We start from the raw sequence: 26421 nt of genomic DNA, 5'->3' as shown, positions 1-26421 counted from the left end.
AAATGTAGAATGCAACACCGTGATATCAAACAGGCAAGCGAAGGGGATATAATAGATCGACTCATATCGAAAAGACCTGATTGCGAGAAGAGCTGTGGCATGCAAAGCCAGAAACCATCAAGCAAACATCAAGCAAACATCAACATAAAGTTGATACACAACGTCTAATAATACCAGAACTGGAAGAATGTGTAAATGCAATCGGAACCATACAACAGATCGTCACAGTCAGTTGATGGATTGAAAGTGAAAAACGGCAAATGATGCTCGCATCATCTGGTATCCCTAAGGTGAGGACTCTTGAGACAAACAGAGAGAATGATTCCGTAGCCTGAGCAAGCACAAGAGCAGTATTCAGGCCGAATACTGCTCACACGAGAACAACGGAATAAGAAGTCATCAAGCGTCTTCTTTCACACCGTCAGCTCGGTTTTCTTTCTCATTGCTCGTATGACTTGAGGTAGAATCGTTCGACTCAGTTTCCGAAGTGGCTGGCTTGACTGCGGGACCGAGGTTGATAGCGATCCGTTTAGGCGCTGCGCTACTCAACCCACCCGAAAGATTCTGAGTTGTTCCCTTGTCGGCAGTAGAAAGAGTTCCAATTGACATGCCTCGCTTTCTCCGTATAAGACCTGCACTGCCAGAGCTGCTGCTCGTCGAGCTCCTCCTTTTCGGCCCTGAGGTTAGCTTGACCAATTCATCGTCATCCTCCTCTTCACGCCGACGCTTCTCTGATAGGCGTTCCGGAGGAGTCTGTATGCTCAGAGAAACCGGCGTAGACTTCGTCTCCAACGAGATATCGGCAGTCGCATCCTCTTCCTGTGGTGTTGGCTGCGCCGGGAGTTCGTCGGCTTCCGGTTTTGTATCCATCGCGTTCTCATCTTCATCATCGTCTGGATAATCAACCAAGGGTTTCACTACTGGCGAAGCTGCGCCGTTCTGCGCATTGACAGCCACAGCACCATGCACACGATTCTCTTGCTGCCACTGAGAATTAGAAGTCAGTGAGTGGAAAATCTTTGAACTACTGGGCGCATCTTACCTCATCCTCGTCATCGGATGTGTTGAAGTATTCCTCTTCAGCAGCATCCATCTCCTTGACCCCTTGCCAGCGTTGGCCATTCGCCTGTAATTTTCGAGCTTCTTCCTCCTGTGAAAAAAGAGTTGAGTCCGCCTCTGCTCCATAGCCTTGCATCTGCTCGTAGCGCAGGATCAAATTCTGAAAGGTGTCAACATAAGTGATGTCCTTGATCTTCTCACGGTATTTTTCAACAATGTGAAGAACAATGGGTTTGATATTCTCTCGCTTGATGAACTCGAAGAGCTCAAGGCATGCGGAGTTGAGGAGGTTGTCGCGAGGCATAGTTTCGTACACAATGTCCAGGATCAGCCCGAAAGTGTTGTTGTGCGTCATCAACGCCTGGTAGAACGTATCTTGCAGGCTGACCAAGGTGCGGAAGAACTTCAAAGCAGCTGACGGTGCACGACGTTAGAGATCCGAAGAAAAGCCGCAGAATTCGGATATGGACTCACTTAATTTGAGGTGTTTCTGAGGAACTCTAAGTAACTGGGCAATTCGGGGCGCAAGAGCCTCGTTATGAATGACATTACGGCTTCGATAGAGATGTTGGCGGACGAAGAATGTGAGGATATCAACCAAATGTGAATATAGGGATACTTCTTGAAACGTGAGATCGTTAACTGCGTAGCCGTTGTCCAATTAGTATCGTTCGAGTATAATGGCCAACCAATGCACGCAGTACTTACGGTTGGTACGATTCTCAAGCCGTCTGAGGGGAAGAAAGAGTCTTCTAGCGGATTCATCAAAGTGATTCTGCATGAACGCATCGGAGAGAATATTAGGACGAAATTTCGAGAAATATTCGGGACCAGCCCGACCCATGGCATCCTGCAAAGGAATTTGAGGATCCAATAGAACTTTGATCGCATCTGCGAGCTGATTCTTCACACCAAGGTCGGATTCAGCATGCAGGAGATCGATGAGAGTATCGGTAAGGGGTGTTTTCTTTTCGTTGACGGCCTTGAGCATATATCCACGCATCATGATTGGATCGTGATCAAGCAGCGCTACAAGGAGATCGACTCCTGTAGTGCGCATGGCTGGATTAAGATGTTTGATGGCAAACGCAATGACGGCGAAAAGGCCGTGATTGATGAAGTTCGCAAACAGATTGGCGCGCGCGGGAGCCTGTAGATTCTTCGCGATTCCAGCGCACTGGTGAAGGAATTGCACGGCATCATCCTTCCGCTTCAAATCTGTGTTCCGAGGGTCGAAAACCGAGAAGAGTTCTTTCAAGAAGGGTCCATTCGACTGAATGTGATTCACTATCTCCACCTGATTGAAGAAAATCAGAGAGTTGAGGACAGAGAATGTCGGGTCATCCAGTATTCGAGCCAACACCACGTCTTTCAGATATTGTAGGCGCCATGTGTAGCGAATCTTGCGGCGAATGATGGGATCCTTGATGGGAACGACTTCCTTGTAGCGGCTCTGATCTGCGAGATATTGTCGATGATTGGCCTTGTGGGTGGGAAATTCGGGATCGTCTGAGATGAATTAGTCCTATAGATCCTGCGAGCAACGACACCAAAACAGAGGGACCGATTATCACGCACATTCCAATGCCCCCACCACCCCCAGGATAATATCATCGGTAACGACCGTCTCAATAATAGTGTTGTCATTGAGTAAAATAAGCGATTTCATTATGTTGCAAAGTCGATGCAAATCCGGAAGACTCTCCAGATCCTCTGCGACAGTGACTAAAGGTATCAGCTTCGGGATGTACTCGTCTCTAATGACAAATTTAGATAGCGCGTCGCGACCGGCTTGAGTGATGCTGGCCGCCCTCATGATGTGATCGATTTCCGGAAGATTCCCAAGCTCAGGCGGAGGTAGCATGATTGACTGATAGCTCTCGAGGTCGTCAGACAAGGCATCGTCTAGTAACGGACGTAATCAGTTCCACCGTCACACAGGGATCTGCCACGATGACTTGGGAGCAGCGGGGAGGGATATCAACTAACCTGCTGCTGCCAAGCTGTGTAGGTGTTGTTGGACATTATTCACAAAATTCCTTGGTAACTCGTCAGCGACAAAGCTGAGAGGCGGGCGTCGAGGCAACGCCTTACCATATAGCCGCGCAGCCCTCCGCTTCCTGGAAACTCAATGCCATGTCCGTTCCATTAGGCTCTGTCCATACGATAAGGGTCTCTGTTCGGAGCGCACGAGCATTAGCCTCTCAGTTCTTCGTTCATGGCGCGATACGATGAGGACTGCGAAGGAGGTTGACCTTGCTGCTTCTGATAGCCATCGTCCTTGGTGATTCTTGTCTCCAGGAGCACCCGGTCGGGCTCATCCTCTGACTGAACGTATATTCGCGGTTCATCCTACGGGACGTAGATGCCATGTCAGTCATAGAAAAATGAGAATCTTCAGCGCGAGGCCAGGTGCAGCTCTCGCGCCGACAATGGGCGACGCTTTTGCGCTGACCGGGCAAGCGGCAACAGAAACTTACGTCGAGAATCTGTCCCATACAGAACCCGGTCCCTCGGTCGAACCAGTCATTATCCCTCAGCTCGTAGACCTTAACCCGCTTACGATCGTTGGGTGGTTGTAAGTCCGACGCCATGGTGTGGCAGAAAGGAGAGGTGGCGTCTCTTCAAACCGGAACAACTCAGTGAACGAGTGTACCGGCGCGAGAACCGCCACGGGGGAGTGGAAAGAAAGGGCAGCCGCTGCCTTGTCCAGGGTTGAACGAGGAATGCGCAGGGACGAGCGAAAGAAAAAAGTTTTTATTTTTGAGGAGAATGAGGATCGGAAACGATATCAACAGGCGACGATAACGATGTTTGATGCTGTGCTGCGGATGATGATGATCCTGAGTTGGGGACGGACCACCTGACGGCCTCGGCAGCGGTCGGCGGGCGCTGGTTTTTTTCCCCTTCTCACTTTGGGTTCGGCGAGCGCGCAGAAAAGCGACAGACACGCGACCGTAGAGATAGAGAATACTAAGACGGGCTCCTATCTCCTTGCGTCGCGATCTGGTGAATATTCTGCTCAGTAGCGGTTGTAGTAAATGAGGCGTTAAGGCAGAGAAGCCGACGAGAGTGCTACTCTGAGATATACGATGGACCAGCAGTGGACGACAGGTGGATAAAGCTGGACGAAGCCTTCTGGAATCCTACTTGGTTCGGAGGCGGAAACGCAAGGTAACTAAGGTAGATGGAAAGATAGGTAGACTAGCTACCATATAGGGATCTGCAAGAGAGCGGGCACAGGGAGGTAAGAAAAAAAGAGAGTTTGGCTGGGATGACGTGCCCTCACATCAACAACAGGGGTCTTTCTCCTGTCATTTATTCTAGCAAGGAGGTGTTCTATCATTTCTCTAAGGGTTGAAGATGTCACTAATACTAAAAATAAATCCAAGGAATTAAGATGAACCTAAATACGCATAAACTACGAAGCATTCTATCTAATAGATGTAGTGCTCAGGTACCGGAAGGTCCGCCGAACATGTCATGGTAAGTCACAATTATGATATTTGAGGGGTAGCAACGAGCAAGTAGGAGATAGGTACAAAGATTCATCTGAAACAAGGCTTAAGGTACTCAAGTCGACCTCACTAAAAGAAGCTCTAAAAGAAGCTCTACAGGGGCATGGGTCAGGCCTGGGGCCGCCTAAGGTAGAGGTCTCGGAAGGAAAGAAGCTTAATGGGCTTTCCTTTCCTTGTGACTTGCGAGTTACCTTAAAGTTCCTGGAAAACTATAAGGTAATCAACTAATAGGTATCCCCTTTCCCCACGTTATCCATGGAACATAAGCTCGACGTTCAAACTCTTCACAAATGCTCCATCCTTAGTGTACTAGAAAGATGAAGGATGCAACATGTAACCACACATCTGTTCTGTATACCTCCGTTGGGCATGTACCATCTTGGACGAGATACCCAAAACTGAAAAGCCAATCCAATACAGTCACATGGCTTCATGAGATTAGGAAGTCAAGTGCCCGAGCACGACGGACTTCTAATCACTGACAGTCATTGATGTTGGGAGCGCAGGCTGCCGAAGCTCCCTTTGCGTATATCGTACACAAAGACTTCCAACTGACATTCTCATCAAAAGACCACACCATATTTGCATTTGGGACATATCGAACGATTCATTCCTTCAGTCACAGAATTAAAACATGTCTACTTCCGTCAATCTCCCGGAACCCAGTAAGACTCGGGCTATATTCATGCCCCAAGCAGAGTATTTCAATCAGGTGACTCTGACTAGAAAGTCTAAAAAGGTGCCGCTATAACGTCCGATGTTCGTTTTCTTGCTGACAGCTCGACATGGTTCATAAACAACCGAATCATCGAGATTAACGATAGTTTTTTTTTTACGGCATTTACATCCTTGTGGATACTGCAGACAATAATTCGAAGCTCTGCAATCCGCATTGCTGCATTGACTTCCTCATCAAGCATCACCCATCAGTGCACCTCCATCTGATGGGTCTGAGCGTTCTGCTAACCTTATCGCCCATGCCCCATTTTCAAAATGTCTTAGGGCCATCGTTTAGTTACGTTTAGCGGCTGTGGAATCAGTTGCCGCCTTGTGATGATTGGCTTTTGCAGGGTTGGCGTTGGACGGAACCATTCCATCTGCTGACATAAACAGATCCAGATGCCAGTATGATGTCGTCTGATTGGCTCGTAACCCCACGAGGTCGAGGCCTTTTCTTATCGAATATTGACGGCGTTCCGGTAGTGAAAATTACCGCATTGGGAAAAGTCGACTCCGCTTCACCTCTGCCCACTTTTCTTTTTCCTCCGGTGCAGGTTTCTGATTTTCTCCTCTTCAGTCCTGTGCAGACTTTGTCTTCAACTCTTCTGAGTAGAGACCTACTCTTACGACCGAAGACGAGCGACTTCTGGGAGTTTTGCGTTCGTTCAGGTCAAAAAGCTCCCTCCATAGACGACCCTGCTTCCTCTACGACTTTCTGGACTGCATTATTCAAGCTTCTTATCTTAACGAGCATTTGCTGTGTCTAAGCCTGCGTTTTTGTAAATACAATTCGGACGCTCTCGCAATGTCGGATACCAAACACCCTGTTGGAGTGCAGACCTCACCTGCGGCTCCTGACGCCGTCGCGTCTCCATACTTCGAGCCTCCTAAGCAGAACGATCCAGTGACTGTCAATGAGAATACACAGGAGGATGACTCTGGCTCTGAAGCTGTTGCGGACCGTATCGATACGCAGAAGAAGGGATTCTGGGCCTACTTTACAACAAAGGAGTTCTATATCACGCTGATACTTGGGTAAGACTCATTGCAAGTGCCTGCTCATGCGCAACAAACCTCTGACAATAGGCTTTTAGGCAGGTGCTGGCCATAACAAATACTGCCACAAGTACTTTCAGCACTCTTCTTAGTCAGGAGGGTACCTCGATTCCGGCTTTTCAGTCTTTCTTCAATTACGTTCTGCTCAACCTCATATTTACACCTTACACTATCTACCGTTATGGTTTCAAGGGCTGGCTCCGCTTGATGTGGCGCGACGGCTGGAAATGTGAGAGAGTCCTCTGTTTTTTATTTCCTCGGTTGCTGTGGTTAGACCGTTGCGGTGTATTGTAACATCACTTACTGACTCGTGTGATTTCAAACAGATATTATCTTGGCTTTTTGTGACGTCGAGGGCAATTACTTCATTGTGCTGGCATACCGTTATACGACAATGCTTAGCGCCCAGTTGATCAACTTCTGGGCCATCGCCGTCGTCGTTTTTATCTCTTTCCTCTTCTTGCGCGTTCGGTATCATATTACACAGATTCTGGGTATTTTGATCTGTATCGGTGGTATGGGTGTCTTGATTGCATCCGATCATATCACGGGCTCAAACGGAGGCAATATTTCCAGCGGCAACCAGATCAAAGGCGACCTCTTTGCGTTGTTGGGTGCGAGCTTCTACGGTCTCACCAACACCGGAGAGGAGTACTTCGTCAGCAGCCGCCCCGTGTACGAAGTGCTTGGTCAGATGGCCTTCTTCGGAATGATCATCAACGGCGTTCAGGCCGGTATTTTCGACCGTCACTCTTTCCAGATCGCCGTCTGGAACAGCAGAGTCGGCAGCTATTTTACCGGATACACCCTCTGTCTCGCATTCTTCTACTGCATGGCCCCGCTCTTATTCCGCCTGTCGTCCGCAGCCTTCTTCAACATCTCCCTGCTGACCATGAATTTCTGGGGCGTCTGCATCGGCATCGAGGTCTTCCACTACAACATCCATTGGATGTACCCGATCGCATTCGTCCTTATCATTGTCGGTCAGCTCATCTACTTCCTCGGAAAGCGAGTTCTCGGCGAAGCCCGCAAGCCCTGGCTCGGTAAGAACCAGGAACGTGGCTTTGCGGGGCTCTTCACCGCAAAGGCGAAGATCGACTCTGTCCGCGCTAACTTGGCTTCTAACAATAATCATAATGCTAATGCTGGTGGTGCCCACCATGATGACCGCACTGCGGCTACGATTGATGAGCGTCATTCAAATGCCGTTTGATCACGGCGTTTCGAGAAAGTTATTATTTGTTCTCCTCCAATTCCGCGCACATAATAATGCCTGAGACATGGCATTGACGTCTGCGCAAAAGTTTCCTTTGGTCCCGTTCCGTGTCCATGATCATACATATATATAGTCTCACACTAGAATGGATTACTTTCCGGTGGAGATTAAGTACGCCTCGAGTTCTGAAACTTTTACCATGCTCATCGTATCAGATAAAGCATGAATGGGGCCATTCTCCAAGAGTGCATCAACAGCATCTTTTGAATATACAGCGAGGATGTAAGTCGCTTTGTGGTGGAGAATAGATAACTCAATGAGTAGGTGAAAAGTTCCATGTAAGGAAGACGAGTACACAAGAAACACAGAAATTGCCAGGAAACATTACATTCAAAAGCTACTCCCGTAAGCATTTCCTAAAAACAAGTTGGCCAGCTCCACCCCATCCCTTTTCCGAAGCTCCAAGCCGAGAAGCCCAAAGGAAAGGATAGACAACAAAGAAATAGGCCATTAAGCAACCCCCCACCCCAGTCATTTGAGTTTAAAAAGATCAAACCTCGACCGAAATCGCAACCGAAACCCGACAATGGACTGGAACACCTGGAACCCCCCGTAATAAGAGCCGAGATAAGAGTCCCACGGAATACACCCACAAACATGCAAATTCACTCCCCATCCCAAGAACTGCGGAGACCCAAAACAAGATGAATCAATGGGAAAGGAGACATATGCAACACCAAGGGGAGGCAAATCACAAACAAAAAGAGGTCATGGTAACAGATCGAAGACCACAGGATGCAAACACAATGAAAAAGGGATATACCGACTCCCGAAACCAACAGGCCAACCAAGTTCCTTAGTCAGTAAACCAACAATGTACCAAATTAACTGTCCACATATGGATCGAACGAAGTGAGCGCCAGACAAGAGTTGCTCCAGCCACTTCTTCCGAATATGTACCATGCTCTGTCCCAATATTTCGATAAAATAAATAGGAAACAAAAAAAGGCGAAACCAACCTCAGAACGCCACGATACCACTGAGCAGATGTCGAACAAATGCAGGGCTAGAAGCTTTTGATACAGTCATGCGACTTAACCCCAAACGGAAGCCTGGACCCCCAGGCCACCCTTGGAGCCCCATACACCGCTGCCATTGCCCCAGCCCAGACCGACACCGCCGGACGATTCCTTGGCGCCGGCGGTTGAGGCGGAGGTAGAGGCAACAGGATTGGAGGCAGAAGAGGCCGCACGGTCGTTGTTCGCCCCAGAGGCGACTCCGTCACTGGAAGTGAAGCCAAAGCCAAGAGGGGACGGCAAGGGGGTCGTGGAGCGCTTGTTCAGAGCAGGATTGGAGATCTGGGAAGGGCCTGACTGCTGAACGGGGCGAGAACCGATCGGGCCGACGGAACCAATCGCGCCAGCAGTGGGTTTCACTGGTGCCTGTCTCGAAGAGGGCGAGTCGGCCCTACCAGGCGAGGAACTCGAGGTCGGGGCCTGGTCAGAGCCATCAAATTTTCCGAAAACAGGGTTCATGCCGGAGCTCGGGGACGAAGTGCTGTTAGCGCGAGAGGGGGACTGGAGAGACGCTCCGCCGGCAGTATCGGTGTTGCCCTGAACTGGGGTCTGCGATAGGCCAAAAGGGTCAATACCACGAGGAGATGCGCCACGTACACCGGCAGCGGATGATGGAGTACCGCCGGCTTGACTCGCGGGTCGGGAATTATCGTCGCCAAAGTTGTTGGGCGGGAAGAAGGCCGGGCTTTCGTTTCCATAAAGAGCCCTATGCTGGCGTGCTAGAAGTTCTCGACGGCTTTCCTCACTCACGGCGGCCGGGCTGAGCGAGCGATCGGATTTGTTTCCAGACATTTCGGCAAGCAGGCCTTTAGGAAAAAGAAATATTAAAACTCATGTTCAGGAAAGAGGTCAAAGCCCAAAGTATCATACAAAACAGCGAATACATGAATGTGAACATTGAATCATGGGGGAATATCAAGAAAACAAGGGGAAAGATATCCAAAAAGACAGATGCTACCACGTACTTCGGTTGTACTGTTGCTCCTGATGATAGTTGCGGAGCTCCCGCTCGCGTTGTGCTGCCATCCGACGCTTTGCCTGCATCATCTGCTCTACCTCGTTGGGGCGACTCTGGAAACGCTGGGCTGCATAGTATCCCGGGACGTTGGGGTTGCCGAACTCGCTGATTGAGTGGTGACGCTGGGCCACAGCTCCCGTAACACGGGGGTCTGAATTCGAGTGTTAGGAGTTATCGCGCGCCACAGGATGTTTAAAAGGAAACATACCATACTCAGGGTAGGGCCGGCCCATCGCCATGGGCATCGAATCTCGTCGGGGAGCTGTCCACAGCTTCCCACTCTTGACGAGATTATCGATTGCACGATCGACCTCTATTGCAGACCATTAGCGATGAGTTCTTGAGAATATTGACCGCACAGTCCAAGCGTCCCCGCCCCGGCTCCAATCAGAAATGATTTTGTATCGGGGAGGGATTCGAGATGTTCCTGGCAGGCGCACGAAGTTCCGCTGCTGAAGGGCCAAAGGGGTAAATGGATGTAGGAAGACTCATGACCGTACCGTCGAATTGCGACGAAAAAGCCGGCATCTCATCCCGTTGAGAGACTGAGCTCGATCCTGATGACACCACCGTAAGCAATCTTCGTCGACGGGAGGGACGGATAAGCGCTGAGCATACCTGACCGCGATGGGGGCTGAACGGGATGCTCCCATGAGGTCTGGCGCGCAGTAGGCGCTTGCCAACCCTGAGGCTCATAGTACGCCATATTGGACAGAAGGAACCGGACTGGGTTTCCTTGACGGCGAGGACGAGGGCGACGGCGGCGGCGGCGAGAGGAGTTAATCTGCTCGGAGGAACCACGAGAGATCTATTTGAATGTAGTGACAGGTAAGCATGAGCCCCCAAAGTAAATCAATAAAGAATTGCACCCATCGGTCAACACGGAGCAACAGAAAGCGCAAGAAAACTGGAACTGTCGAGTGTCCGTGCGATCGAGGGAAAATCGAGGATGGCGAGCAACCATGACATCGACCGACTTATTCCTGGCGTATCCCCAAAGCTGACTTTGCGCAGCCGAGAAACCTTTTTTTGGCTCTGGAAAAAAGTTTCACATATCCCCAACGATCGGCAGACACAGCACATTCCAGTCGACATATCATGTCGTATTCCAAATTGGAAGAGAAAGTGGGAATAAATTGACAGGCATGTGGATAAATTCATTTTTCCCATTTTCATCATTTCTTCCCCCTCTTCCTCTTCCCAAACCAAGGTGATGGAGTGGGCGGCAGTTTGGAAAAAAGCGAGGATATTGGGAATATAGTTCCAAATGACTTACGGGAAAAGGAGTGATTGCCCTCTCTAAAGAGTTCCAGGCGGCTCTACCACGAGTGAACGAGGCAGAATGCGATCGAACAACGACTTTTCACCCTTGAGACCCGACAGACAAAAGAGTCTGGCGTGTGTGGGGGGAGGGATGTTCCAAAGGAATGGAGAGGATTGATGGAGGAGGGTGAGAGGAGGGAGACGGAAAGGGGAGAGAGAAAGTAGAGATGGGGACGGACAGTAATAATGTCAGACAAGAGAGAGAGACAGAGTACCTAGGGTAGTAAGGCCCCGGAGACACTGAGGGGAGGGGAGAGCGAGGAGGGGACAATCGGACAAGACCAGAAGAGGACCGGGCAGGAAAGGAAAGGAGAGAAGCGAAGAGAAAGCGTGGGATTGGATTATTTTTCCCTTTCCTGCACAAGAGTTACTTCGGAGTACCTAGGAATTTCATTTTTCTTGACCGGCGACAATTTTCAGTGAAGGTTGGAAATGATAATAATAATAACCTTACGTACTTCAAGCGCATGACAGAGAACTACAATATAACTACAACATCTTAATTGCTCAGAGAAAATAATTATGCAGGTCAAATATACATCGAAGAAATGACGCTATTCCTCGACCTTGAGTGATTTTACCTGATGTGTCTTGCAGTTGACATTTGGAGAAAAGGGAAAAACCTTGCACAGATGACATGCGAAAAGGAAAAAAAAGAAAACGAGAATGGTGGATATCAGGCCTAATTTGCACACTTGTGGTTGGTGATGGAGTGAGTTGCCGGGTCGTTTGGAATCGCTTCTTCCCGGCTTCCGTCCTAGCTATTTAGGTACCCTTGACGGAATTCTCATTTCCTATCCCACATTATTAGACAGGATCCATTCAAGATAGAACGAGATCCTTCACCTGGTGTGCTGTGTAATATCTCATAGTCTCTTCGATTTACATCAGGAAGGCGCAAGACACAGGTACATCCTCGTTGAAGCTATCTTGGTATCGGAGTAGGTACTCCGTAGTACCTAGATACGTACTCTGTAGCATTGTAATCACAATGCTTTATCTGGTTAGCACATAGCATCAGGGGTCCCCTGTTTAATTACATCGTGCTACTTAGAGTACTACTACTAGCTTATGTGCAGGTCCTTTGGAATAGAATATTGACTCCTGATATACTCTTCTCTGTGGTAACGCATTGTCAGATCAGAAGAACCAGATACTACAATATACATTGAAAGACACCCATAACTCCTCAGTGTATGGACACCATTTCATTTTCATCGTGATGCGTTTTCCAGTTCTGCCGGTAACCGGAAATTTTGGGGAGTTTCTTGTCCTTAATTTGCACTCTTTAGCGTCGGCCCATCCACCGCACTATGGAGTTGTCCCACACACAGTGCAATCCTCCTGGGCTATCTATGGAATACTTGGAGACATTTGAGTACCTTAATTAGTTTACATCTTTCGGCTAGGAACTCGGAGACTGGATGTACTACGATTTATCTTTCCATGCTGCGTCAGCGTTATCACTAATCAGACTTCTGTCAAATATGTGCTGGAAGTTTCCTAGATAATTCGATACGATTCAATTTCTTTCCGTCAGATGATTGAGAGCTTCGGTCACAGTGACCGTACAGTGGGTTTATCCAGCAATCCTCAGCTATGGTCTCATAGTGCATATTGAAATACTACCAACTTGTCCCTCATAACCACTCATTGGCCCCCTGCTTCCCTCTGTCAAAAGCAACGCAAATCAAGGTCTGGCAGCGACAAGGTCATCAGCCAAATTTTCCGGCAAATGACAAGACCTTGGCTGCTCGATATTTTTACACAATGCTGATTAACAGACTCCAGCACTCGGCTCACAACTCGTGGGGATTAAATTAGAACATAGCTCAGATCCCACCCTCCAACCGCGCCATCTCAATCCGTTTACTATGACTGAATAGAATCATGAAAGACACTTGCCGCTCCATCCTGGATATCATCGTCTGCAGCTCAACCTGATTAGCTGCTGTGTACTCCTTACATAGTACATCTGAGCCTTGAACCTTGACGGTCACAAGCAAATAGCTCGTTTTTATAGTCATCCTAGGCGACAGACATCGACATATTCTGTGCAGAACTCTATGAACTGCGATCCATATTATACCTCAGAAGGTTGCACTCTGGGAAAAAATTAGCCACCACAGATTATATCGGTTCAAGCTTCCACCCAGTTCAGTCATAGGTGGCTATCCCACCCTGTTTCTTCTTGGTATCAATCAGTCAGCCCAACATGTACTCTCTAGGTAACTACCACCCCTACATCACACTGCAGATGTCCAACTTTCAGACTCTGCATTCGACGCATTCTGTACAACAGCAGCAAACTTTAACTTTCTAGCCCGTAGAGTATGCAAATATCATTAGTTCAGAGCATTAGACTAGTAAGCAGTACACCACTGACTGCCAAAAAAGAGGATGGTGGGGCAATTTAATCCCGGATGGCACTCGGACCCTTGCGACTACTGTACACCTCGATCGTCTCTCAGCATACAGTCATTATGGAGTAGACTAAGGTAGGTATGGAGGTGACAGCCCCATATCTTCATTTGCATTCAGCCGTCTCTACGACCGCGGAATATGGGCGCATTCTTGGCCTCTCGTCATTGGCGGACTGATCTACTACTGCATTTTCAACACCTGACTCTTCGAAAGACTGACTGGAGATGGAATGACGTAGGTCTCCTCTATACTAGGTGGAGTGTAGATAGAGAGTAGACGGTGCCTATATGTCAGAGTATGTCAGCATGTCAAGATTCTATCCTTGCTTACCTCATAATGTCTGTATCAAAAGGCCCAGTATAATTCATAGGTAAGGACTGCATCTTTCTCACTGAGGCGATCTTGTCGAATTGCTACAGGCTTATTTGAGGTCAGAAGCCAGCTTCCAGTGGTAAACACCGCTGTCCCATCCTTGAGTAAGGTCTCGATTCAAGCGCTATTAGCTCTACATATCTCCTCTGTCTCGTCAACTACACACAGCATGTAGCCAAGACGAAGGCTTGCTAAACTTCTAGAAACATGTGGCACGGTTCCTGACTCTTGCATATTACATATCCAGCGAGTCTTCCTCGCAGCGGAGATCCAGGCCACGCTAGAATCTACATAAAGGCTCCTACCAATTCCCAAGGTGGCTTCAAAACCTCTTTGTCCTTTGCCCAATTGATGCTACCACATTTGGACTCGGTTGCTGGATCGGGTTAAATTGGTCCTCTCTTCATGATTCGATAGGAGGTATGGACAGTTTTAGTCCTTTTGGAGCGTTTGAATGAAAGCTGAGAAGATATAGGCAGGGTGAGTACACTGGCTAAAACGTTAGTGGTTTCGATGGAGTAACTATGTGATATATCGCACATTTGCCCTGACGGAACCTTTATTTCTCAATCGGGCGATGGAATGGAACCAAAGGCCAAGCAAAGATGATTGGAACGATCTTCATGTACGATGCGAGGCAAAAGAGAGGATGCTGGATGCCACTGCAGAGGATGAGCATCACCGTGTTCCCGTTGGCGCTTGTCATCGGTCAAAACCAACGCCCCTAAGGCAGAGCAACGGTAACACGTGCCCACGCCCTAGACACATCCGGAGCAGGGGCCGAGACAGGTCCTCGAAGACTGTGGGCTAGTCTTTAATGAGGTACGAGAATCGCGGGGCAGAAAGGAGAGGGGATGATCAAGCATGGAAAGTACCTAGTTGGAATTACTAAGGTACTATTGATAGTGAACCAGCCCAGATCTTGTCTCCTAACATAAACAAAGAACAAGATCAAAGACAGCGAGAGAGCCTCGAATAATAAATCACATTAGGTATCATGATCGGAGTACTTCATTGATTAATAACTTATTCACAGCAGTAACATTGAGGGGCAGGCCACCTGTAATATCTGGAGACTGATGGTTTTCGCGAAGTGGAAATTCTGCAATATCTAGATCTTAGAGTACCTTCGTGGTATTAATCTTCAAACGGAAACCTCAAGGCTACTTAGACATGAGAAAATAGGCTAACTCCATTATCTATGCAACCGAGCATCGAAGTAACCCCTGATGTCGGGGGAGTAATTAACTGCCTTAGGCAGAGGTGTGATGTGGGCTCAATAATGATAAAGGGAAACAATAATAACAGAACATCCATTGAAGGAAGAGCTAGTCAATACCTGCCTTATTATTCTCAAGTCTCTTCAGTCTGCCAGACACTTCCATGCACCTGCCATAATCAGAGAGGAGACAATAGGATCTGTATACTCCTTAACGGGATTGAGCAAAACCTGTCATCTATCAATTTGGGATTGAATCCAAACAGAAACAAGCGTTCCCCATCGACTACAGCACCACGCTCCGTTGTCCCTTTCTTTCTGAAACTCCCGATATTTCTCGTTATTCTGTCTCCAGTTTCCTTTCATTTCACCTTCATATTTCCCTTTTGAAATTGCTTTTTTGGACAGTTCTCTGCACCTGGAATTGGTGGAATCTATCGACGCCCGCACGGTCTATTGTCGGCTGTGCCACTGGCCATACCGCTGTACGCTGAGTTGAATGCCCCCTGGCTCAGGCTCACCACACTCATTCCCCTCCCGCGCGCTGCCTTTCCCCGTCGAATCCTCAGCAACGTGTGCGAAACCCGCAGTACCCCGAATCAGGAACTAAAAATCCATTCAGGCTGGTCCTTTACCCGATACCGAGAGGATTTCGCTTTCTTCTGTACAATATTTTTTTTCTTGTTCTAAGTTGTGGCCATTTGGAGCGCGTGTTTCCTGGTTAAGCGTGGTTCGCTCTCCCCTTAAAAAAAGCTCTATCTATTTAGACGATCGATGCGCAGTCATCGAGCCCCGACATTCCCGATCGACCGCAAAGGAACACCAACTCATTCGCTCCCATTCGCATCCTATTGAATTTTCGGCTCATCGTCTGCTTCGAAAATTTTTGCTAGGGTTATATCGTCACCAACGGATACGCATTTGTTCGTCGTTCGTCGGTAGCGCAGCGAAAAATCCGATTTTGCTGACCCAGCTCACCTGTCGGTCTCCGCGTTGAGCCCTTTTGTTCTCCCCTGGGCTGTTCGCCTTCTTCATAGATTCGTGTACCGTCTGCCGAACACGAGCTGTTATTAGGAACAATCGGCAATCATATATTACTCGCTGGGTGGCTTGCTTCTGGTTGCAAAGTCGGTTCGAAGTTGAATCGGTCCGGAGTTGCGGGAAGAGGTTCGCACACTAGGCGTCCAATTCGCTCGACAACGGCCCCCTCAAATCTTCCTTTGGAGCCAACGTTGCTCGACGACGTTGGAGTAGTATCTATATGATCTCAGATACCTATGAGAATGCTAGATTCGCCTCGACCACAGGTGGAAAGTCTCCGATAGCGTTGGGAAAGCCTTCCACCATGCCGTGGAACTTGTCCACCGATACCTCTACAGAGGCAAACTCTCGTCCCCCACTAGCCTCACAACAGTCGAATTCCCTCCCTTCCACCCCATATCAACATACGCGCAATCTTTCATTCCACTCGAGGACGCCGTCCCCCCCTCACGGAAGCACGTCGCCACGCTCGACCCACTCCGAGTCAATACACTTTCCTCCGTCGTTACGAAAGCCGTTCGCAGGTTGCAAATATGAAACAGCAATGGCCTTTTTTCGACGGAGGATGCCTTATACAATAGGTGCTGATCTGTTACCGGAGGAAAAGGAAGGTCTCAAAGAGCGGCTTGAAGCAGAGGAGGAGAAGAGACTGACTAAGGATATGTTGGAGGTATACGATCGTTTACTACCGTCAGCGGAGAGCGACGATCGACGGCGTCAGCTGGTTCGAAAACTGGAAAAACTCTTCAATGATCAGTGGCCAGGTCACGATATTAAGGTTCATGTCTTCGGGTCGTCTGGGAATAAGCTCTGCTCAAGCGATTCAGACAGTGAGTGTTCATGGTGCACAGTCCGGAATTCTTGAAGACTGACTTGTAGCAGTGGACTTATGTATAACAACGACATATAAAGAGCTGGAACACGTCTGTCTGCTCGCTGAAGTTCTCGCAAAACGTAAGGTGTCTTAGGCTGATGTTCGTTGCCGCCATTCACTGACAATGCCCGCAGATGGAATGGAAAGGGTCGTTTGTGTTTCACATGCGAAAGTCCCAATCGTGAAGATCTGGGATCCGGAGCTACGTCTTGCATGTGATATGAATGTCAACAACACTTTGGCGTTGGAAAATACGCGAATGGTGCGAACGTATGTCGAAATCGACGAGCGTGTTCGGCCCTTGGCCATGATCATCAAATACTGGACAAAAAGGAGGATTCTCAACGATGCAGGTAAGTTTTTCCCCGTTCCGAGCAGGCATTCTCGTGAAATATCGTGGTAACAATTCTGCTGTAGGCCTTGGAGGCACATTAAGTTCCTATACCTGGATCTGCCTGATTATCAATTTCCTGCAAACTCGGGAACCTCCCGTGCTCCCGAGTCTCCAGGCACGACCTCACAAGAAACGAGTGACGACAGACGGCCTAGTTTGCTCATTCGACGATGATCTTAGCTCCCTCGTGGGGTATGGGCGAAAAAACAAGCAGACGCTCGGGGAGCTGCTCTTCCAATTCTTCAGGTATTATGGCCATGAGCTCGACTATGAGAAGTACGTGATATCTGTGCGGGAAGGCAAGTTGATATCGAAAGAAGAGAAGGGGTGGCACCTTCTCCAGAACAATCGTCTCTGCGTCGAAGAGCCATTCAACACTTCGAGGAATCTGGGCAATACAGCGGATGACACGTCGTTTCGAGGCGTCCATATGGAGTTGCGTAGGGCTTTCAAGGCCGTGTCCGAGGGCAACCTCGAGGATTGCTGTGAGCAGTATGAATACCCGCCTGAGGAAGAGCGATCATGGGAGCGACCGCCTCCTCAACCACGACCTACGTTGACGGCTCCGCCGCAACCTTCCCGGGGCGGCCGTGGAGGTCGTGGAGGGCGCCATTCAAATCACTACACACGCGGTGGCCATTCAGGAGGCCGCCGTTCATCGAATACGCCGAACAAGCCCAACGGTTTCCGCCAGCTGAATCCCGGCATGAGTGCTACGGAACTATCTCTACAGGCGCAGCACGCGCAGTACCTGTTGCACGATCACCTGTACCAACAAATCCAAATCCTGCAAGCACAGGAGCAGGAATTGCGATTGCAATTGCAAAACCAGGCGCTGCTCACAGGGAGGCCCCCTCCAGTGCTCATCCGCCAGCCGTTTATACAGTTTCCCATTCCTCAGCAGCAACAGCCGCAGCCTGAGTTGAGTGTAGATGATGGGTCTCGGTCTAGGTCCGGGACTCATCCGCCTCTCAGCGCGAATCTACGTCCGCACGCGTACAACAATTCCACCTATCTTCCGGTCGCTGTCACTCCCATACAGGGAAGTAGCACGAATCCGCCGTCGCCCTCTGCCGCATCTGCTCTTCCCGAGCTCCGACGTACACCACGTCGCCAGTCCATAGCGAATGGCTCTCCTGGTCGGTCACTCAGGGCACAGTCACAGCCGGCACGACCTGCGAACTCCCCGGCTCTCCCGAGCTTTGCTCCGCTGTATTCCGTCGCTCAGCCTGTCGACAATTCCCTTCTACCAAAACAGCGCAACAATTCTGTATCTCCCCCGGAGGGGAATCAGAGCGAGGACGAGAATTCTTTTATGCCTAGCAGTCTCCCTAACGTGTCCCGTACACCGTATCTGGATGAAAACCGACCGTCTGAGTACATGGGGTACTATTTGGCAACTTCTCCGCAATTGCAAATGTATCATCAGAATGCCATGCTATCGCCCTTGTCAGCCCCGGTAGGTCTGGCGCTCCAGAATGGCAGCATTCTGCCGTTTGTTGGAGCCCCGCAGGAATACATGTCCACGATACCTACCAATGAGACCTTTGGCTCGCCCCCTGAGAGCAGTGTTGCGCCCTCTGCCAAGCCCGCGTCATCATATCAGAGAGCCACTCCTCGACCAGTGGCCTCTCACGACCGGAACGGCCCTTTGATAGTCGATGGCTCCGTCCCTTTGAGTGAACAGCGCACTTCAGTTTCCGGAGAGGCTTATGATCAGTACGCCACTATGAGCCACTGTACTTCTGCGTCTGACGATCGCAACACGGACACCCCCGCCAGCATCTCCGACTCGCTTTCCCAGGACTACCAGGACAATAGCTCAGTCGAGATCGATCAATCAGCGTACTTTACCAGGCAGACGATTGATACTCCCAAGTCAGGAATTGCAACGGACGTCTGGGTCAATGGACACCACGGGAAGCCTGGTCTACTCTCTAGCAGGTTGCAAAATCTCCATGTTTCCAGTGGAGAGAATGTCACCGACACGTCACCCAGGTCTAGCCCGGAAAGGTTCAAAGGTGTTCAGCCGCGTCATGAGATATCGGATCAGGATGGCTCCCGCTCCAAGCAATCTGGCTTAGAAAGAGGACGGCCTCCGCCGGGCCCGTCGCCGGCAGCGGATCCGAATGGGCCGTCAGCGATCGGCAAACGTCGCTCGAATAATGCGGATTTGTCTGAAAAATCGAACGTCGTTACCCACAAGACGAAGCCTAAGAACCGTCATGACGGTCCACACAATATCTCTGCTGGGCCGGCGGATAGCAAGGAACGGCACATTGCCCATGCGCCTCGCAAGCCCAACGGTATCAATGCGTCGACTCTTGATTCACTTAGCAATCATGGAAGCAATGGATGGCAGACAACCAAGAAAAAGCAGAAAAAGAATGCCAAGCCAATGGAGCCCCGATCTGGCTTCCATGCGGGTGCTGAGCCTCTACCTGCGGACGAGTCGTTGAGGAAAGGCGGATGAGCAAGGCAAGATGATCACCCGCTTTTGCTTCGAAGTTCCTCAGCCTCTATCCACTCTGGGTGTTATGAACCCAGGTCTCTGGGTCAACCTGGACCGCGGCGTCCTTTCTGCGGACCATCTCAAATTGACCCCGTCGCGGAGCGTTTATGTCACCATCCGGCACCTGTCCATCACCTATGAAAGAGTTCCCGTTTGGCTCGTTGATTAAAGGGAAATTGCTGCTGGATTTGCCTTTTCGGGAGAGCTATTATTTCTGTATAAAAGAGGCGTTATCCTCGACGTTGTCTTGATTTTTTGCGCACTGTTCCAGCTCAACTGACCTGGAAGGTATATTGCTTCGCCTTCCTCTTTTCCTGAGTTTGCGCTAGTCTTCGCTCGTCTTCTATTTCCCCGTTCACTTGTCGGCGTTTACAAGGTCAGACTGCGGCTTTTGGCAGTCTTAAAGTCTATCCGTGGATTGCTTGCGGGATTTGCATAATTGCATACGACTTCTGCGTCTGTTTGTTGCATTTGATTCTTCGACATTTTGACGTTTCTAACCTTGGCCATGTCCCTTGGAGCTGACCATATCTCCCTGGGATTGTCATTTGCGCCTTTTCAGTTGTCTTTGTGGTTCAGTGTCCGTCCACCTTGCATGCGGGCTATGCATTTTCCTTTCGTCGTCTTCTGTTTCTATTTACGTTTACCAAAAAGAGAGCAGGGGGCATACAGCAAATATTACGACCAACCAAAAACATTCATACAGTGGATTGAATGAGATTGTCCGATACACAGAGCCAGCGGAGAGTCTGGTTACCTTACCCTTTTTTTCCCATTTTCATTCTGTTTTGCCTGTTTAAACCGTGGTCGGCTTGGTTTTCGTGGTTGCTTTCAATCGGCATTATCATCATCATGATCGTCTATACCATCATAGCAGGGAGCCAGGCGAGTGGGTCAGTGTACACTTTTTCCGTTTGTGTTTCTTGTCTCCGAAAGAATTTGCGTTTGTGTGTGTGTTAGATATTATGCCAGTCAGGATGGACAATGAATAAATGTGGAAATATGGAAATTGCATAGAAAAGCAGATCAATGAAGGTTGATCGGCCAGGGACCTTGGTTCTATAGCTCTTCTTTTCCCGAATTGTATACACGGAACGTATATACATCAATGACGTCCATACAGAGCGTAACAATAGCTTCTTGAGGATATCTTCGTTAGAAGTAGCAGAACACGCAAGCCAGAAGGGGGATTGTCGGATAGTCAGGCACAAGAAAGAAGTATGAGGACATAGGAGAAATAAGTAATTACATAATATGGACGAAGTCGAACAAAATTAGAAATCCTTATCAACATAAAGAGGAAAACATGGATAAGAAGGGAGATGGAAGCGCGGGTGTGCCGAAGTACAGAGTCCCGCTAGCGTCTACTAATCATAATATCAAATGCGTTGCTCAGCAGAAAGCTTCAATTAGCATGTATGGGAAGATGACGACGCAGGCTGTCCAGAAGGTCATGATGCATTTGAAGAGGGCGACGGGGAAGAGGTAGGGTGGGTATTCACGGAGGAGGACCCAGAGGGAGAGGAGGGCGACGGAGAAGAAATGGACGAAGAGGACGGACGGCTTTTTGATGAGGCCGCCGAGGAGGCCTGCGGGGCCGTCGATGAGTCCGAGTTGGAAGTAACGGAAGCAGCCGCGTTGGAGGGCTCGGAGGTATTGGTCTGTTGGTGTGGGATGTTAGTGCGTTTCAGTTCAGTGGTGAGTGAGGGCGGAAGGATTGGTGAGGGAGGAAGGATTGGAAAGATGAACGCACCATCTGCGGCGAATAGAGCGTATAGTGCTTGTGCGAGAATGTTGATGACGGAGGCCGACTTCTTTCTCTCCCAGTGGAAGGTCGAGAGCTGCTTCATGACTCGCTTTGTGTCGCCCAGATTGGGAACCTTCTCTGGGCTCAAGAGATTGCTCAGCGTCACCACATCATTGAAGGCGACCGTCATTCCGCCTCCCGTCAATGGGTGTCGCATGTTGAGGGCATCACCGAGGATCACTAGGCCTGGAGTTTTGTTCGCGGCGGCGGGGAGGAAGGAGTTCGGCATGGATCGTAGCTGGCCTTGTTCCAAGGCGGCAATGAAGGCTGGCTGCACGGATTCAGGAAGCGAAGGGAGAACGACGTTTCGCATGTGGCTCTTAACACCACCATTCTTGACGGACGCTGATGGGAGGTTTTCGGGGATGTCAACGAGGATGCGGGTCTCGTGCGTGCCGATCTGGTACAGGAGGATCGGGGCATTATCGCTCAGCAAAACATGCCCATAGTAAGGCTTCGGGAGCTTCGTATCGATCAGCTCGAGACCCCAGAACCTCGAGCGAACCTTGGGGGTATGCGGGTGATGTTGCTTGCGGAATTTGGAGGCGTAGCCATCAGCGACGACGGTGAGGTGACCAAAGTAGCAGGCGCGGACGTTATCCTTGGACGTGCACTCGACACCGAGAACCTGCTGGGTGTGCGAGCAAGTGACCAGGTCCGTCGCCTTGGTCTCGACAACACTGACATTGGGGCATGCCATGGCGGCCTCGCGCAGCTTCATCACAAACCGGCCGTGGTGAAAGCAGCGGCCCTCCGGCGGGGGCGACGTGGGCGTAGGCTTCGGGTAGGGGATTGTCACGGGATCCTTGAAATATGAAACATAGTAGCCCTCCACGGGGATCGAGTCTATGCCCTCCAGGCACTCGCGGAGACCAAGCTTCTCCAAAGCTTGTACACCGCCAGGCTGTAACAATTCGCCCACAATGCGATCTGGCTCTTTCAGCGAGGCTTCCAGGAGAATGACACTCCGCCCCTGTCGTCCTAATGCGACTGCCAGCGCGCAGCCCAGAATTCCTGCACCTATAATCACGACATCGGCATGGTTATGTTTGAGTCGGCGGGCTTCGGCCGTATCTAAGGAGGGAGATTTGGTGGCATGGCCGTTGGTCGGAGAGGTAGCCATGGTGCGGAGGAAATTCGGTCAGCAAAATCGAAGGAATCGAGCAAATTGGTGAGAAGCACGGTGCATATTTTTCCCCCCCTCTGAGCGACAGCGATTCAGTGGCAGGGTAAGCAATTGTTTAAGAGGATGGGATGGCGGAGATAGAAAAAGATCGGAGACTTAAGGTTTACCTTAAGTGTTTTCATTGGAAAGGGGCCAAGAGTGGGCAGTGGCGTGACATGTGAAAGACTGACTTTCCTCTCTCCGCCGGTGGTAGATCCTTATTGGCGAGAGAAGGCCAGGAACACCGTATGATCACTGAGAGGACCGGAAAAGAGCGTCTTTCTGGTCTGATCTGATCCGATCAATCGTGCTGATTATTATTGGTTACCGTTCGGCGTTGTTGCCTGCAAAAGGAGCAAGGGGTTTCGGCCAATTATCCGTTATATTTGCATCCAATCTCATCATTTCTATTCTATTTCCGATGAGTAGTAATGGCAGTAATAAACCGCACAATAGAGTAAAATACAGAGTGTCAATAGTATATATACAGTGGCTAGAGAGCCTATCGCATGATCCAATACAAGGCTCGGCCAGGGGTTGCAATTGCAGTCACCCCTAGATGGCATCAGACCGACCGTCATAAACCCGCCTCTTCTGGTGAGAACGACGACCCTCGTTCCATCGAGCAGCAATTGAGTCCGGGTCATTGTCAATCCTACCCAGCACTGCCTCCAACTCGTATTCTTCGTCCCATCCCTTCACCGTCTCGCGGACATCGGACTGGTTGAACAGACGTCTCGCGTCAAGAGGTTGCTTCAACTGTTGTCTCGAAGACTGCTTCAGCGTAGCATCATGTTTGAGTTCCCATATCGGAGAGCACCCCTCGTTCTTCTCCTCGAGTAGATCGGCGATATAATGAAGGTATTCCAGCTGCTCAGGGGTGACAGGGCCGGCGGTGGCATCCACCGCGGAAGGTGGACTTAGACTGCCCAAGATTCGGCGAACTTCCACCACAAAGTCACGATTGAGTGCGCTGTCGCGTGACAAAGCAGTAAGAATACACCATCGTAAGCCTAGAACGTTGTCTGTCGCGGCGAAGGCGCGAGCGAACATCTTCATGCAAACCCCGTCAAAGGTCGCTGCAAATCTATAGCGGGACATGTACACGGCCGTCAGAAGCTCCAGGGCCATTTCCGGCTTCTGTTGGGAAATCAAGCGGCGGCTGGTTGCAACGGTAAGGTGGTGCTTGACCTTCATGTGTTTCGTAGACCAACAAAGCTGGTAGAAGCGTAGGACTGCCATCTGGACAATGTGGCCAGTTGCATCCTCATCGACCGCCATGACTTGACGGAAGAAGATAGGAGAGAAGCGGACAAGGTGACGGATACTCCTCCATTCAGTCTCGATGAGAGTACGCGCTGCACTGAGACCGTCCTCAAGCAAAGTCGCTATGACCGCCAATTCAACGTGAAGCTGCCTCATCTGGAACCGGGCATTCTTAGCATTTTGGAAGCATCTCAATGCTTCCTTCAGCTTTCCAGCGTGCAAATAATGTGCCATCTGCTTATGGAGTTTCTGATATTGGTCGACAGGTTTTGACGGTGTCGTCTCTTGCATCGTTCTCTGGTACCACGATAGCGGATTTTGTGTATATGGCATGCTGTTGACTTCCGGCAAAGGGAATGACTGTTGGTCATAGCCCATGATACGTTGAGACGTGGAGCTGTGCCCGTACTTCACACGCGCTGCCTGCAGCATTTGCCAGAACCCCACTGGTGCTCCTTCCAATGCGAGGCGACGAGACCGTAGTATCTCCAAGAATTGCTGCTCGTTTATGGGGATGTTCCACGATCGTTGCTTCGCCATACTTGTGAATTCAGCAATCATATCCTTGTCCCCTTTCTCCACAAAGGCCTCCAGGATGTGCTTGTAGAGCACGCGGTCGGGGACGATGTCAAATTTATCGAGGTACCGGAAGACAAAATTGCGGATCTCAATTCCCGAATGGGAAACCCAGTACTCGAGGAATATTCGATCAAAAATTGGAAGAAAATCTCGCCGGCGTCTCGTCAGCTTAAGCCTGTGCATCTCTTGTAGTCCCGCGTCAACTCCCTCCCAGTCACAGTTCAGAGCCTTGGCGTACACCAATAGGCCCTGTGTTCGGCAACGAAGAGGGAGCCCATATAGCGTCGTCATATCATGAACCAGAGCTTCGGCATCGGCAACTCGCCCAAATTCAACATATGCCTTGATCACCGGGTTGAACAGTTTGTCGCTAGGCTGTTTTTCGAACTTTGGAAGAATTGTCAAAACCTTCTTTAACTGCCCGTTCAACAACTCGATACTTCTTGTCTTCCTCCAAAGGCCGGAAAGATAGGCTCCGCACAAGCCACAATCACGGTCATGTTGTAGATTCCGCAAGAGGAACCATTTCGCAGTGGTGAGCCGGTGGGATTCAAGCAGACTCCGCAGCACAACATCCACCATCTCCGGAGGGCAAGCGAACTTGCGCATGTATCGCGTATAAACACTCGCAACTGATTCAATGCAACCCTTCTTCGCCAAAGCCAGCATCAACGTTTTCCACATCTCAGGCGTGATCTTATCCACCTCTTCGAGCCGCTCGAATAGACTTCTGGCAATAAACACGTTGTCCTCTTTGCAGTTGACGAAGAATACCTTCACAGCCATTTCCTTCCTGTCCGCAGATATGCCATTCAATGAGGCGGAATGTGCGCTCAGGAAAAATTGGGCCGCCTCGATGGGACGACCGCGGTCAAGTAGTTCCTGCATCCGTGTCGGGACAAGAACCTGGCCTTCACTCTGCGATTCCTCTCTCTCGGGTAGTGCATCCGAAAGTTGCACCGACGAGCTTGCATGGTTTGACTCTATAGCACTTTTCGTCCGCTCCATGGCGTCCGCAACCCGGACCTGCCCGGGAGGAACAAAATCCCTTCGACCCACGCCACTCTCAAAACTCGGCCGTGATGTAAGCGCATCGACAAGTTGTGAACGGGCAGTTTCCAGGTAAGTCTCTACCTGGACTACTCCCCGCGGATCCTCCATCCCCATGCCCGGACGTCGAAAGCCCTCCTGGTGCAAAGCTACCACATCGTCATCCTGCGTAGCTTGCCCTTCTCGTATCTTTCTGTCCGCCTCCTTCAACGAGGCCAGTCCCATGAATTCGCCCGCTTCCGCCGCTTCCATCATACGGGCGAGTCGTTTCGCGGCAGACGTGGCATCGTAGTTGGGCGCGGAGGTCTGCAGGGCCCGTTTATTCTCGACAATGCGCTCGGCGACTCGGACTCGGCGATGGACATCGTAGGTGATGGCTGCGACCGTGCAAAAACTGCCCACGGTTGAGCCGGCAAGCGCTAATCTACGCAGAACCCGAAGGGCATTTCGAGAGGGAACAGCCGGGGGGCTGTTGGTTGGTTTCGAGAGCATGGTGATAGAACCTATTGCACCGCAGGCGGCGGGTTCTATGGGTATCACCTGCGAAGCATTGATATGAACAGTAAACCGAGATAAAGCTCAACTAATGGGGACAGTGCCCGAAAGAAAAGTTGAGGGACGCCAATGGGCACAATTGGGTTGGGAGCTTCACCGGGGCAGTTTCGGTGGACTTTTCCTGAGCTCCAGCGGAAAGTTTGCATGCGGTGCACTTGCAAGCTTTGTCGCGTGCCG

The 26421-nt window shown here is 50.1% G+C and overlaps 6 protein-coding genes across 6 annotated transcripts; 2 read left to right on the top strand and 4 right to left on the bottom strand.

The window, feature by feature from the left end:
* Positions 1 to 399: 399 nt before the first annotated feature.
* Positions 400 to 3653, bottom strand: ALT_6613 (SMEK family protein; the record flags this gene model as incomplete). Its single annotated transcript, XM_033558123.2, has 9 exons — positions 400 to 987; positions 1043 to 1473; positions 1534 to 1701; positions 1768 to 2568; positions 2638 to 2964; positions 3049 to 3098; positions 3154 to 3235; positions 3315 to 3411; positions 3540 to 3653. The coding sequence occupies 9 exons, from the start codon at positions 3651 to 3653 to the stop codon at positions 400 to 402; spliced, it is 2658 nt and encodes an 885-aa protein (XP_033414014.2).
* A 2449-nt stretch (positions 3654 to 6102) lies between these two features.
* On the top strand, positions 6103 to 7566 carry ALT_6612 (DUF914 domain membrane protein; the record flags this gene model as incomplete). Its single annotated transcript, XM_033558122.2, has 3 exons — positions 6103 to 6332; positions 6392 to 6582; positions 6680 to 7566. The coding sequence occupies 3 exons, from the start codon at positions 6103 to 6105 to the stop codon at positions 7564 to 7566; spliced, it is 1308 nt and encodes a 435-aa protein (XP_033414013.1).
* Positions 7567 to 8663: 1097 nt separating this feature from the next.
* ALT_6611 (uncharacterized protein) lies at positions 8664 to 10369 on the bottom strand (the record flags this gene model as incomplete). The annotated part of the gene is made up of 5 exons (XM_089600102.1): positions 8664 to 9451; positions 9611 to 9814; positions 9872 to 9976; positions 10104 to 10220; positions 10282 to 10369. 5 exons carry the CDS (start codon positions 10367 to 10369, stop codon positions 8664 to 8666), a joined length of 1302 nt encoding a protein of 433 aa, XP_089455564.1.
* A 5977-nt stretch (positions 10370 to 16346) lies between these two features.
* On the top strand, positions 16347 to 19783 carry ALT_6610 (poly(A) RNA polymerase cid13; the record flags this gene model as incomplete). Its single annotated transcript, XM_033558120.2, has 4 exons — positions 16347 to 16872; positions 16925 to 16996; positions 17051 to 17269; positions 17334 to 19783. The coding sequence occupies 4 exons, from the start codon at positions 16347 to 16349 to the stop codon at positions 19781 to 19783; spliced, it is 3267 nt and encodes a 1088-aa protein (XP_033414011.2).
* Positions 19784 to 21214: 1431 nt separating this feature from the next.
* Positions 21215 to 22752, bottom strand: erg1 (squalene monooxygenase erg1; the record flags this gene model as incomplete). Its single annotated transcript, XM_033558119.2, has 2 exons — positions 21215 to 21483; positions 21576 to 22752. 2 exons carry the CDS (start codon positions 22750 to 22752, stop codon positions 21215 to 21217), a joined length of 1446 nt encoding a protein of 481 aa, XP_033414010.1.
* Positions 22753 to 23349: 597 nt separating this feature from the next.
* ALT_6608 (pentatricopeptide repeat protein) lies at positions 23350 to 26181 on the bottom strand (the record flags this gene model as incomplete). Its single annotated transcript, XM_033558118.2, has 1 exon — positions 23350 to 26181. One exon carries the CDS (start codon positions 26179 to 26181, stop codon positions 23350 to 23352), a length of 2832 nt encoding a protein of 943 aa, XP_033414009.2.
* Positions 26182 to 26421: the final 240 nt, after the last annotated feature.

Source organism: Aspergillus lentulus, assembly GCF_001445615.1.
Source record: "Aspergillus lentulus DNA, contig: Alt12, strain: IFM 54703, whole genome shotgun sequence".
Classification (NCBI taxonomy): Eukaryota; Fungi; Ascomycota; class Eurotiomycetes; order Eurotiales; family Aspergillaceae; genus Aspergillus; species Aspergillus lentulus.
Note: the sequence above shows the minus strand (reverse complement) of the source record. Positions and strands in the feature narration are given on the sequence as shown.